Genomic DNA, 14,421 nt, shown 5'->3' on the forward strand with positions numbered 1-14,421 from the left:
CCTTCCTTCCTTCCTTCCTTCCTTCCTTCCTTCCTTCCTTCCTTCCTTCCTTCTGGCAACATTGGAGCCAATGTGTACATTTCACTAGGCACAGCAGCTATTTTGTCATCCTATTACTGTTGTTGACATTTACTACTGCAGTTGAGAGAGCAGTTAAGAGAGAATAGGTCTCATCATAATGTACATCCACAAGACTGGGGTCCTAATTAGAATAAGATATATTCAGTGCTTGTATGATTTTATCAAAATGGGCTCTTATTGTCATGCATAACTGAAAATAACCAATAAAAAATAAAAAGTAAAAGCTTATAAAAAAGAGAGAATAGGTGAATTTTATTATGTAATTGGATAGAGGCTAAAGGCTTGGAAAAGATCTAAAGACTGGGCATGTTAATTCAGACACTTGAGAAGAGCTGGGGGAGAAGATCCAAGTTCCATTCTCTGAAGCAGGACCTCACCAGAGAGCCCAACCTTGGTGTTAGAGTTGAGGAGATTTCTGTTAATAAAATTATGTGTTTCCTGGTGCTTAGCTCAAATAATTATTTTCCTTTTCCTCTTACTCAATCACAAGTCTGTTTCAGAAAGAAAGGAATGGAAGGCAAGAACAAATATATAAAACTGTGTGGGAGTGAAATCCTATGTTATTAACTTGCATTCCAGGAGAATTTCCAAGATGTCTGTAGAAGAGATTATCACTTTCTCCACAGGACACTTGTCCAACAAATCTGTTGAAGCTATGGATGCTATTTCTTTGATTTTTTTTCTTAGCCTTATTCCATTCACCTATGTTCAAAAACTAGAATGGTTAACTCACCCCAAGGAAGGTATTAACATGTTTTCATGCAAAAAAGTGACCAGATTCGTTGTTAAACCTGAATTCTAACCTTGAGGAAAATTAGGACTCAGGAGTGTGAAGGAAAGCTGTCTTGATGGATTAATAAAAAAGTTGCAGGATGTCATGCAGTGTTACTGATTTATGAAGGAGTATGAGGGGGTCCTCAAAATAAGCCTTGAGGGAAAAAAGTGGGAAAATCACACATAGATTCTTCTTATCTATTTTTTATCCCCATTAATAGTTCGGTGCAGGGCTGGGGATGTGGCTCAAGCAGTAGCGCGCTCGCCTGGCATTCGTGTGGCCCAGGTTCGATCCTCAGCACCGCATACCAGCAAAGATGTTGTGTCCACCGAAAACTAAAAAATAAATATTAAAAAATTCTCTCTCTCTCTCTCACTCACTCTCTTAAAAAATAGTTCGGTGCAGGTTATTAGTAAACAAAAATTAATGCAAGTTTATTATTGCCTCTATTTGTACTCAGTCTTCAGCTTTAATATTTATTTCCTAAATTCATCCATTCTTCTGTTTGTTATTATCATCTATGTTTGAAGCATAAATGGTACTACTCAGCTCTGAATGTACACAGTTGAATAATAAATAGTCTGTATTTTGGAACACAATGCAGTTCAGTTGAAGAGGCAATGTTTATTTGCAGAAGCAGATATTATGGGCTGACATAGGACTCAGAAGAAGGAAATGTGTGTTGTCATTAAGGGTTTCTAGTAATGCAAAACTTTTGATTCCTTGAACAAACTAGGTTTCCAAAAGAAAAATGCATGTCTTTTACATTTCACCCAGATGTTAGTATGATGATATCTCCCAATTAGATGAACAGATATTCGTTAAATTAACAAACATTAAAGATGATAACAGAAGAATCAACATATGCCCAATCTGCTAGTTTATTATTCAAGGATAGCTCTTTGGCAGTTGTACAACATAAGTGTGTGTGACTGTGTGTAACACATTATTCTTCACAGCTTTTTTTTTGAAGGGGGAAAAGAAAGGAAGAAGTAAATATACATAGCAACAAAAATGCTTTAAAAGAAAACTTACTTTTAGTCCTAAATAATGTCTATATCCATATGTACCTATGGGCATGTAGGTAAATTCACACATAGATAACAATTGAGAGATTACCTAGTATAATAAATGATGAAATTATTTTTACACTCCCTATAAAGTTATATTGTTTAGTCAATAGACACTGATCTTCTAGAATCCCAGGGATTCTGTTTAATAATTTATCACAGGTTAAAAATACCCAAGAGCTTAGACAGCAATAAGAAAGTGTCAAAAGTATCAATGGAGCTGATTCAGGGAAGTCTCCTGAAAACCAAACAGATCTCTGGCATATTTTGACTTTTCTGAGAGAAATAAAAAGTAAAATATGACTTTCAAGGAGTTTCTAGAGACTAGTTTTTGCTTCCTGGACAAATTACTACACATTTCTCACTTTGAAGTATGATTAAACTATACCATTAAGATATATTAATGCATTTTAAATGTATTGTTTATTAAACAAATATGTAAAACTATATGGGAATGAAATCCTATGCTATTTACTTGCATTCTAGGAGAATTTCCAAAATATCTGTAGAAGAGATTATCACCTTTTCCACAGGACACTTGTCCAACACTTTGCAGATTTAAAAACATGAAAAATCTGTTGAAGATATGGATGCTGGTTTTTTTTATTTTTTTATTATTCCATTGACCTATGTTCAAAAAACTATAATGGTTAACTCACCCCAAGGAAGGTATTAACACATTTTCATCAGTAAAACATTTGAAATGAGAAAAATCCAAAGGGAAAAGTTCAGAAGATTTGCCACATTTCTGTGTGGCATAATAAGTGGAAAGAGCACTATCTCATAGGCAAGTCAAACTTCTCTGATACCAGTGTGTCATTGGTAAGTAAAGAGTTAGACTAGATGATTTTTACAACCTCTAGTAGTTCTAACATTCTGTTCTTAGAGAACTCTGGTGTGGTCTTCAGTTATTGAATTTCTATCATTGCTGATCTTTCAACTAAAAATAAATTTTATAGTATAGTCCTATATTGGTTGTTGAGAAACCCCAGGAGGGTATTAAGGACAATTAAAGGGTTATAACTCAGGGCCTATGCAACATATTAAAACAGAAACAGAAAGCATATTTTGTGAATGACGATAATATCTTTTCAACCCAAGAAGTCCTTAAATTCAATGGATAGTGGCCAGCAAAGATCCATTTCCACATAAGACCGAGTCAGAGGATATGTTACTGAACTACCACAGGGGCTTGAGTCAGTTACAAATATATACACTTTATTTTTGCGGGTTATTAAATACAGCAATGTGCTATAGAGGGACTGTTGTGGAATTTCTGCTCCTGATGGCCTTAAACAACCATATAAATAACTGGTGCAATCATGACATCGGGCAAAAACATGCCAATTAATTTCCCATAGACCTTTTTTTCATCTCAACAGTTACTTATGAGAAATATTTGATGACTGCATCAGAATAACTTAAACTGAATTTAATTAAAAGAGATGATTAAGTCTGTGTCTCTGGCTGAAAAGTTCTGATACTTGAAATAAGATATCCAAAAATATGAAATTGTGTTGGTTTATATATTCTCATCTTTCAAATTTCTTACCTTTCCTTGTTGAAAAGGAGTAGTCTGGCTTTGGAAGGAAGTAGGATGGCAATTTATCTCATGCCTAGTTCAGAATAGCTCAAATAGGGGTAGGTAGCAACTGTGGTTGAGAGGATCTTAGATTTAATGGAGTTCAGATCCTGAGAGGATGGTGGTTCATCTCTCATTTAACAAATGAGGATATTGGAGCCCCGCAACATGAATTGAGGAGGCATGCAGCTGCATCAAGGTAACTGGGGTTGCAGCCCAAGTTTTATAAGACCTGATCATTGTATCCTTGTCACTATGAAGTCCCTAGAGAGAAAAATGCAGAAGTCTGTGGATCATCAGCTATTCACCAAGGGTGGTGCTCAAAGAAACAGGCAGGTCTAGGATTTTTCTGGGTTTGCTTGCACCATGTTCCTATGTGACTTAGCTGGCCCAACCTGTCACTCACGTGCTTTTTTTCTCTGCCAGGTCCACTGCAATAACATGTTTGCTAAAGGTGTGAAGATCTTTAAGGAGGTACAGTGCTACTTCCGTTCTGAAGCCAATGAGTGGGAACCTAATGCTGTTTCCTTCCCTCTTGTCCTGGATGATGTCAACCCCAGTGCTCGCTTTGTCACAGTGCCTCTCCACCACCGAATGGCCAGTGCCATCAAATGCCAATACCATTTTGCTGACACCTGGATGATGTTCAGTGAGATCACTTTCCAATCAGGTAAGAAGCTTGAGGCCCATAGGGAAGTCAGAGCAGGGTGATTAAGGATGAAGGCATACATCTAGGCTTTCACTGGCACATCTCTGAGAATATCAGGGTTGTCTAGGTGGTTTCTCACTGATGGACAGGGGGAATGCTTTGTGTGACTAGGTTTAATTATGGAGGGGTAGGGGTGAAAATGGAAGTGAACAGAATATTTACTTGACTCTTCTTCCTTACACATTTATCTAGAAAAGATATGTGGTAAAGAACTTAAAAATGATGACACAATCTGCCAAAAATTATACAAACTAAGACTATGAAGGTGAATCACACCTAAGTATTGCTATTCAAATGAAAGTCTATTATTCATGAAAGTAAACAGAACAAGGAACCCCATCTATCACTTAACTTTACTGTCACTATTTGCTATTCTTGTTCAGTCTGGTCCTCTTTTTTTTCCCCCTGTAGTATTTTAAAACAAATCTGAAACACTATTTGATTTTACTATTAACAATTCTGGAATGAATCTAATAAAATAAATATATCTTCATAGGTATAATATCCTTATAAAAACTCAAACATTTATGAATAAATAAATCCTCAATATCACCTAACATAGTATCCATAAACATTTATTAGTAAATAATTAATTAATATCACCTAATATCCTGTCCATATTCAAGTATCTCTGATTATCAAATAATGTGTTACTATAGTTGTCTTGTTTGATTCAGGATCAAATAAGGTTGTCTTGGTTATATCTTCTAAATATCTTCTTGAATCTAAAAGAGTACTCCCTTTACCTAAGAAATTCATTTTGGTTTGATTGGTTGCTTTCTGTGGTATTATTTTACAAGAACCTCTAGTCTCTGTCATGTCTATAAATTGGAAGCCTGTACATCTATAAGGCTAATTTGATTCAAGTTTGATACTTACTGTGTATTTTGTGTTGAACTTCATCATTGGTATGTAATACTGGATTCCATCACTTTCAGTCATACTAAAAGTGATTTCTGGTCTCAGATCATTTTCTCTTCATGGGAAAATTCCCTCTGAACCTTTACTTAGGTTTTGACCTCCTGAATCACTGGGATTACAGGTGGGTACCCCTGTGCTCACCATCTAATTTAATTTTTAAATTAAGAAAATTCCAAGAATTTGCTTATTAAGATGTACTGATAATGAAATATAGATTGTATTTAGAAAAACAAATTTGATACCTAAATGCCTTCTGAGCTAGTGATTTTATTAAGAGTAAACAGACTGATTATGTTATATGAGTATCAGTTGAGAGCAGAAACCAAGATGGTCAAAAACAGTGCCACTTAATACTCTGTTAACTGGGGGACTAATAGATTCCTATCTATCCTTTGGGATACCCTTGGCACAGTAATTGATACACTTACCTGATTTTTGACTAATTATAGCAATGGACTATGGATTTTGGCTCCTGGGGCCTCTTGATCTTTAAATTCAATGCCATTAGTTTTCACTGGAGACTAAGGACTCAGTTCAGAAAGTACATGTTGATGCTAGACACCTTAATTTCTATAGTAAGGTTAAAAAGAAGAAAAATAAAATTTTTGAAAGGAATGTCTCATATGAGAATGTATATTCTATTTTTTGACCCCCTTGATTAGACAAATCAGAGGGAAAAAATTAGTTGTCAACATCTACCTGACAAATACACTCTGGGGGCCAAGTCTCAGAAGCTGCAGCATCATAGCAAATATCAATATCTCTGATATCAATATTCTCTCTCTAAGGATGGATGAAGTCTTAATTTATAAGATAATGACTTTGGGAAATAAAGCATAGTGGAAAGACTTTTATGGAAAGAATTTCATTTTCATGAGGGAAATAACTTCTTTGCATTATGTCCGTCCCACGCCCACTTACCCACTGTATTCTCTCTACATTTTGCTAAATTTGTGTCCTGCCTTCTGTGCATATTTTATGATAATGTGTGGTCATATCTCTCAAAACCTCTTAACTTTTTGTACTTGAACACCTATTATATAATAGTTGAAACTAAAATTTTGCAAAAGAAAGGTCGCCCTTACTGTGGTTATAATGTTACTCAATGTGTTTATGATCTCATTTTATTTTGTTTTTAATTGTCATATAAAAGTTGTACGTATTTATTGGGTACAGTGTGGTGTTTTGATAATGCACTCATTGTGTAATAATCAAATGAAAGTATTTTCACTAAAGTGATTTCACACTGTGCCAGGTCACAACCCTCAGATAAGCCACTACCTGACTATCTTCTCCCCAGCTCTGACTCCCTCTTATTTTGTAACAGATGCGGCCATGTACAACAACTCTGGAGCCCTGCCCACCTCTCCTATGGCACCGACAACCTATGGTATGTGTGATTCCTAATTATAAAAATTAAATTGAAGTCACCTCCTGGAGGATGAAGAAGGGTGGAGATTTGCAAAGGCCTGACTGTGTGGGAGGCTTGATACCAGGTGGCTTTGGATGAAGAGTAGCCCTGGAAAGGTAGGACAGTCCACCTTCAAAGCTGAGAGTTCAAACTTACTCTCTTCACTGCTCATTCATGTGATTCTTTAGCTTGGGGAGACAGAATTTAGAGTGTTCCAACTGCTCCATGAAAATCTGAGAACCCTGGGGCAGAAATAGAGAAAGAGATATTCCTAAGTGAGACCCCATGGTAGGATCTCAATAAATAGGAAGAAGTCTATGAAACCAAATAGTGGTCTCATTAATTGAAGATAAATATACAAAAGTATATTCTTTGCTTCAGGCGGTTATTGACTGTATCTGCCAGCAATCTGGAAAATATGTTTGATTTAATGTTTCCAAAGAGGATTCTCAGCAATCTTTGCCTATTGCAAAGAATAAGGAGAGTGAAACCAGTTCCTCACTTGTATTTCATGGGCTGTGATTAGGTCTATGCCATGGTAATATAGGAATAAATTGGGGGAAGAATGGGAAAGCTCTTCATTACCCAGTCGTGAGACATGGGGAAAGGGAGGCTACTAACTCATGAAGGGGTACTGTAAGAGACAGAAGCAAAGTAACAAAACAGTAGCAAAATCAAGAATAAGTAGAAATGTCAAGGTAGAATCTTTGGAATTATCCTGAAAGAACAGAGTGCACTTCTTTCCCCACCCCCAGTTCAGTCCCTGATGCTTTTATTTGCCCCATAAAATGATGATATTCTTTGCCTTTTCTTCCTGGCTACAGATCCAATGCTTAAAGTTGATGATAGCAACACACGGATCCTGATTGGCTGCTTGGTGGCCATCATCTTCATCCTCCTGGCCATCATTGTCATTATCTTGTGGAGACAGTTCTGGCAGAAAATGCTGGAGAAGGTGAGGAAGTGCATAACAGGCATGGGACAGGAGCTTGTGCCTCTCTTTATTAAGCTGTTATTGACCCAGGAGTAAAAAGGCAGATTACAAGAGATTACAAATGGCAAAGGAGTCATCAGAGACTGCAAAGAACTATAGAAATTGAGAAGCTAGTTGCTGAAAGGAACCGGAAAAAGAATTAGCTAACTTCATTTCCTCATTTTTAGAATGAAGATTTTGGAACCTCCCTAGAAATCTCAGAAAATGCTTCCTAATACATTAAAATTTTCACTTGAACAATTCTCATGAAAATTCTTATTCATTTGGCTTGCGGTGGAGTATAGGCATCTATGTATCTCTCTATATATCTTATCTACCATCTATCTATTTCTTATTTCTATCTATGTATCTATCATCTATCTATTTCTTATTTTTTCATTTAAAAAGTAATTTTGATGCATATACAAGGTTGAGAATCATTCTTCTAAAGCTTAGCTAAAATTTCTGATAGTGCTGTTGAAATTCCATCTCTTCTCTTTTTGTTTGTTTTTGGAGAGAGTGGGAGAGTGAGAGAAAGTGAGTAGAAAAGCATCCAGCCTCGTTAATATACAAATCAAGTTTCTTACAATTCTACCCTTATTTCTTTGTGTATTTAAACATTATGATTATGTGTCTTTTTGCTTCCTCTTTCTATCTAGGTCAAATGATCTAAATAATTTTTCATTACATTTATCTATTATTTTATAGTATATAAGTATAATATTTTATGTATTGTTTTATATGAACCTCTGAGTAATGGTGAGATAGGCATAGTGGTTATATTAAAAAAATTTTTTATGAGAAAATTGGATGAATTCAAGGTCATGCAGCTAGTATAATGTCTTTTATGCTCTTTTCAATTGCAAATATTGAAATATGTTGCCATCTTTCTTCCAAAGTTACATTTTATCATAGATGATATTAACTCGATTGACACTGCTTCTAAGTGTCTGATTCTCTTGGGCCTGCGCCAATGTCCTTAGGCATAAACACCGCCCTTGGGCAATGAGTTTTTAATGGACAGGGACTGACATGGTCATAGAAACTCTGGGCTATGAGGTTTTGAACTGCCTATCAAAAGAAGGGGACAGGAAGGAAGGTATTGTCTGATTGATTTCTGTGTTCATGTAGGAGTATATTCTAGAGGAGGATAAGCTCACATAGAATGGGCTTGAATCTCCAAAACTCTTTGAATGTAGACAGAAGAAAAGAAGAAGAGCAACCCAGATGGGTGACCTGCAAATCATTCTGACCTGTTTTACATTCGGATTCTTGAGATGGTTGAGGTTTAATTTAAGATTTTGGCAAGAATATTCATGGAATTGAAGTCTCTTTGCTTCCAACAAGGATCTCTACCATTAATCTGAAAACACTTTACCTAAATAAACACTTTAGCTAAATTAAAGCCTGATATAAAGAAGATTTGAACACTAAAAGAAAGAATCCACAGAGAGCTCACCAAATTTTGTGACTATGTTTTAAGGCATCTATGAGATGATATCAAGATCTTTGCTCTGGGTTGGGGTTGGGGTTTAGTGGTAGGGCGCTTGCCTAGCACGTGTGAGGCACTGGGTTCAATCCCCAGCACCATGTTAAAAAAAAAACTAAATAAACAAAATTGGAAAAAAATCTTTGCTCCTTTAGAATGCTGGAATACATGAGGTGTCTAAATAAGGAACTCTAGCATGAAGGGTAGCAAAGGGTGGTAGTGATAAAAGATGAGAGACTAAAGGCTCATTAGGCAACTTAGATTCCTTACTGAATGGTCTGTTAACACTGCATTTTATTCTCTATTCTGTAATATCTTTTTCTTCTCTTTATTTAAGCCAGAATATACTACCCTTCTCTAGGCCTTTCTTCTGAGGCCTATTGGAATGTCTTCATGAGCTGAGAAAGGAATGTTGGATTAAAGACTCTCCAGATAAAAGGGAGAGCAAATATTTTGTCCTTGAATATTTAAGTTGGTCCTTCAAGAAATTCTTTCTATCCTAATGCACTCAGTGTAAGATAATTCAAGGTGCTCTAGAATGACACCTTGATTTAAGTTTCTCCATTGAGCACCCAAGTGCTCAATGTTGTTGGAGTGGAGCATTTTACATATTTAAATCTAAATAGTTATATCAATTCAGATGCATTTTCCTTTTGATGGAATGGGAAGATTACCTTAAATGATATGCCACAACAATTAGTTATTTGGCTCTTTTTCTTTCCGTATTATATATAATTAGTCTTGGTATCCTCAGACACCTAGGACTTTCCTATCCCATTTTGTAGCCATTTTAATTTTTGTTAGTAAATATAAGGGGATGGGGAGTGTTATCTTAATCCACACTGCTAGGTGATGAGGTGAACTATTAACATCATGTTACAGCTCTTCTAATGAGTTAATGAACATTTTAACTTATGTTTACCCAGAATCAAAGTAGTATAAGGTAATCCAGGAAAGCTCATTATTTAAAAGAACCTAAAAATCTCTTTAAACATGAGTAATATTCCATTGTGTATATATGCCACATTTTTTAATCCATTCATCTACTGAAGGGCATCTAGCTACTGTGAATTTTGCTGCTGCTAAGTGAAATTAGCCAATCGCAAGAAAACAAATGATGAATGTTTTCTCTGATACAAGGGGACTGATTTATAGTGGGATAGGGAGGGGGAGCATGGGAGGAATAGATGAACTCTAGAAAAGGAAGAGGAGTGAGAGGGGAAGGAAGGGGGCATGGGGTTAGCAATGATGGTGGAATGTGATGGACATCATTATCCAAAGTACTTGTATGAAGGCATGAATTGGTGTGAATATACTTTATATACAACTGGAGATATGAAAAATTGTGCTCTATATGTGTAATATGAATTGCAATGCATTCTGCTGTCATTTATTATAAAATCAATGAAAAAATAAAAATTAGAAGATCTTTGGTTGCTTATAGGTTCTTATTTCATTGGGTAAATAATGCTTAGAAGTGCTTCAGTGAAAGTTAATGACTGTTAACAGGACAGGAGTTCTAGCTTGAAGAAATGAAGGATTTTCCAAAGTTTTTTTGACACAGAAATTTGTGGAACTAGACTGCATCCTTGTCACTTACAGTGTTTCTAGGTTTCGCAGGAATAAACTGAATGGAAGAGCTAGGTTTTAAAAGTAAAGGAAGTGATAATACCCTTGTGCTAGATGATCTTCTCTGCTCTTTTCCTTCAGGCTTCCCGGAGGATGCTGGATGATGAAATGACTGTCAGCCTCTCCCTACCAAGCGAGTCCAGTATGTTCAACAATAACCGCTCCTCATCACCAAGTGAACAGGAGTCCAACTCGACTTATGATCGCATATTTCCTCTTCGCCCTGACTACCAGGAGCCATCCAGACTGATACGAAAGCTCCCAGAATTTGCTCCAGGGGAGGAAGAGTCAGGTGAGGATGAAAGAGTGAGCAGGGGATTGAGGAAGAAGTCTTGACACATGTTACATAGGTATAACAGTATTGCTCCTAGATAACTGGATCTATTTTTGGTCTGTGCTAGCTTCCTGAGAAATCCACATTCTCTTTCTAGATTTGATTAAAATAAAAGATGTTACTAAGGTGGTAACACCAAAAGAAACTGATCCGTTTAACTTGCTCATTTTATGAAGAATGTGAGAAGGGCCAGATGGGGCGCATTCATGTAACATAAAACTTCATTAAGGATAAATTCAGGATTGTAATTTCACCTGGAAAAAAAAAATATATATATATATATTTTAAAGTGAAGCTAAAGAAATTCTGAATTTCAGCCTGGTATGATGGCATATACCTGTAATCCCAGTGACTCAGGAGGCTGAGACAGAATCACAGTTTCAAAACCAGCCTCATTTAGCAACTTAGCAAGGTCCTAAGCAACTTGGTGAGACCCTGTCTTAAAATAAAATATAAAGGGTTGGGAATGTGGATCAATGGTTAAGTGCCCCTGGGTTCCATCCCGAGTACAAAAAAAAAAAAAAGAAAAAAGAAAAAGAAAAAGAATTCCTGAATTTCCCAGTTTTATAGTTATCTACATAATTAATTATTTTTCTTGATTTGTCTTTGGTCAACATTTATTAAATAATACAAGATTTTATTATGAGAGTAAATATTTCTTGCTTTTTATCAATAAAAAACATTGAATAAAGTAACAGTAATGCTAATTGATTAAATTCCCAGTGCCTTTTTTTAAAGTACTGCACAGTGCCTGACTTTACCGGGGATGCTAGGGTCATCTCTGAAACTCAGAGCTGCTTTTCCATAGTTCATCAACCTAAGAGTGACCCCATTCTGCAGAAGAGGACTTGTGCAGCACTTAACCTGAGCCAGTTGTGGAAGCTGACAGGACTAAACTGGAGAGCATAGGCATTTGAGGGAACAAACCTGAAGGGATCTTGTGGAAAGAAGAAAGGAAACCAACACCTATTTTTATCATTTAGTGGATAGAAGACATTGAAAAAGCATATTGAATTTATGTAATTTTGGCAGAGACAGCAAGACTAAGGAATGTAAATGAATTTATTTTCTAGGCTAAGCTGAAGTTATTTACCTATTCTCTCAAGTTTTAAACATTCCCCACCTCATAGTTTAGTTTTTTTAAAGACGTTAACATGTATCTTAAACAAGATTTTATGAACTTGATCATATTCTTAATCCCTAAAATAGGCTCTTACACCAATTAAAATGTTTTAAAATTAAGGAAATTTGCTATTAAACCTTCAATCTTTAATACTCCCATCCTGATATAGCAGGAAACTTGTTGTAGCTTTTCTTGGTTACAAGATTGACCCAAGAAATTGTTAATGATCATGTATTATGGGGAGAATGAGAAACAACATGGTGGCCACCTACATTCTGAAAATCACAAGAAAGAGTCTCTAGAGGAAGCAAAAGTGTTCTCCAAGTAAGAGTGTTATGAAGAAGGTTAGACTGTCATGGAGGCATGTTCTAGATCTCCTCTTAGTTTTTTTTTTTTTTTCTTGAAGAGATCTCCAAAGATGTCTCTTGGAATGAGAATCATTGTCTTTGTCTTCCCAGGCTGCAGTGGCATTGTGAAGCCAGCCCAACACAACGGACCTGAGGGAGTGCCCCACTATGCAGAGGCTGACATAGTGAACCTCCAGGGAGTGACTGGAGGCAACACCTACTCAGTTCCTGCTGTCACCATGGACCTTCTCTCAGGAAAAGATGTGGCTGTGGAAGAGTTTCCCCGGAAACTCTTAACTTTCAAGGAGAAGCTAGGAGAAGGCCAGTTTGGAGAGGTGAGTTGACCCTTTGTGTGAGGCCTCTAGTCCTTGGTGGTTCAAATGAAGTAAGTGCATAACAATGGTCAGTAGAACAAAGTGTCCCTTCCAGAAGTGAATGCACAACTGAAAGTTTTCTCTACTTGGCTTTCTTTGAATTGTCCTCTGGATGACTAGTAATTAGGTCAACTTCATCTTAGTCATATAGCTAAGGAGTTCCTAGAAACTCTGATTCCTATACAAGGGTTTGTAAGGCAAATACGTCATTAGACTTCAGATATCCTGAAAAACATTTAATGCTTCAAAAAAAATGTTTATAATAGGTTACAAAATGTTTATAATAGGGTGGAGCTCATGAGATGTAATCATCTTTTATAAACCATCCAGGAACACCCTGCTGTTGGGTGTTTATTTCACTTTGTTTTTTTCCTTTTAAGATGGGAGTTACATATAAAGTAGTCAAAAACAACCTCGCCCCTGGTGTGGGTCCCAGAATTAGCTACTAGGGAATGACTCACCAACTAAGATAAGGAGGAGTTTTCTTCTCAACTGTCCTCAGAATGATGTGTGTAATATTAAGTATTTCACTCTCGCAGCAGTCACATAAACCTTCTGAGATATAGAAATGTTTAATTTGTAATAGGAACTCTTCAACAACCCCGAATACCTGGTTTTATAGAAATATGTTATTGGTTTTCAGTTTGGGTCAGATGTTTTCCCCTTGATTAGGTCTGGTGTTGGGGGAGGTAGAGGAGCCCATTTTATCTGCTTATGGTGTTTATATGTACTCATTCTGTCTCTTGAGTTGAAAAACCACACTCATTATAATGTTATTAAAACTCAGGAATAATTTGCAATGCTAAATCCCATACTAAGGTATTATTTTAGAAAATTGACTTATATTTTGTAGGTTCCAGTAACTAAACTTTCTCAAATCCAAGTTCAAGCATTTATATTGAAACTTTTTTTTTATTCTTTTTTTTTAACTTGTTCTTTTTAGCTATACATGGCAGAAGAATGTATTTTCCATTTTAGAGTGGAGCTATGTTATAATGAAATTTTATGTTATAGATTCATGTATTCCCTTACTGAATGTATATTTGTTTTAGAAGACAGTAACATATCATATTAGCTGGGTACTTTACCATTATTTTTACTTTTATCATTTGAATCAAAGATATGTTATATATACCTTCTTATCATTCTTTTGATTACTTTGCCTTAGTGGTAAGAGTTAGTTTATCTCCAGGAAATGCCCAGCAAGAGTACTGAGACATCTTCAGGAGAAATGATGATGCTGAGACTAGATGACTTTTGTCTAGGTTCATCTTTGTGAAGTGGAGGGAATGGAAAAATTCAAAGACAAAGATTTTGCCCTAGATGTCAGTACCAACCAGCCTGTCCTGGTGGCTGTGAAAATGCTCCGAGCAGATGCCAACAAGAATGCCAGGTCTGTGGTCTGCATTTTGAATTTTCCTTTATTTATTTCATCTTTCAGACCAGGAATATTTCTGGAAGCATCTGAGAATCTTTTTTTTTTTTTTTTTTTCATTTGAGATGGAGAGTTTGGTAAATACCCTTGTTTCCATTATTATGCCTTATTTTTCTAATACAGTCAAAGTCCTCATCTTCTCCATCTTTCTCAAACATAAATGTACAT

At 36.0% G+C, this 14,421-nt stretch overlaps 1 protein-coding gene across 7 annotated transcripts in view; it reads left to right on the plus strand.

Moving 5' to 3' along the window:
• Positions 1 to 14,421, plus strand: part of DDR2 (discoidin domain receptor tyrosine kinase 2) — a 162,985-nt gene that overhangs the window by 140,666 nt on the left and 7,898 nt on the right. For all 7 annotated transcript variants that reach the window (XM_081307616.1, XM_081307619.1, XM_081307615.1 and 4 more), the window contains 6 exons: positions 3,935 to 4,178; positions 6,466 to 6,528; positions 7,374 to 7,504; positions 10,722 to 10,932; positions 12,556 to 12,779; positions 14,084 to 14,211. In XM_081307616.1, coding sequence (XP_081163742.1) covers positions 3,935 to 4,178; positions 6,466 to 6,528; positions 7,374 to 7,504; positions 10,722 to 10,932; positions 12,556 to 12,779; positions 14,084 to 14,211 — 1,001 coding nt within the window. The remainder of the gene's footprint in view (positions 1 to 3,934; positions 4,179 to 6,465; positions 6,529 to 7,373; positions 7,505 to 10,721; positions 10,933 to 12,555; positions 12,780 to 14,083; positions 14,212 to 14,421) is intronic.

The sequence above is a fragment of the Spermophilus citellus genome (assembly GCF_964194105.1).
Source record: "Spermophilus citellus genome assembly, chromosome: 9".
NCBI classification, from domain to species: Eukaryota; Metazoa; Chordata; class Mammalia; order Rodentia; family Sciuridae; genus Spermophilus; species Spermophilus citellus.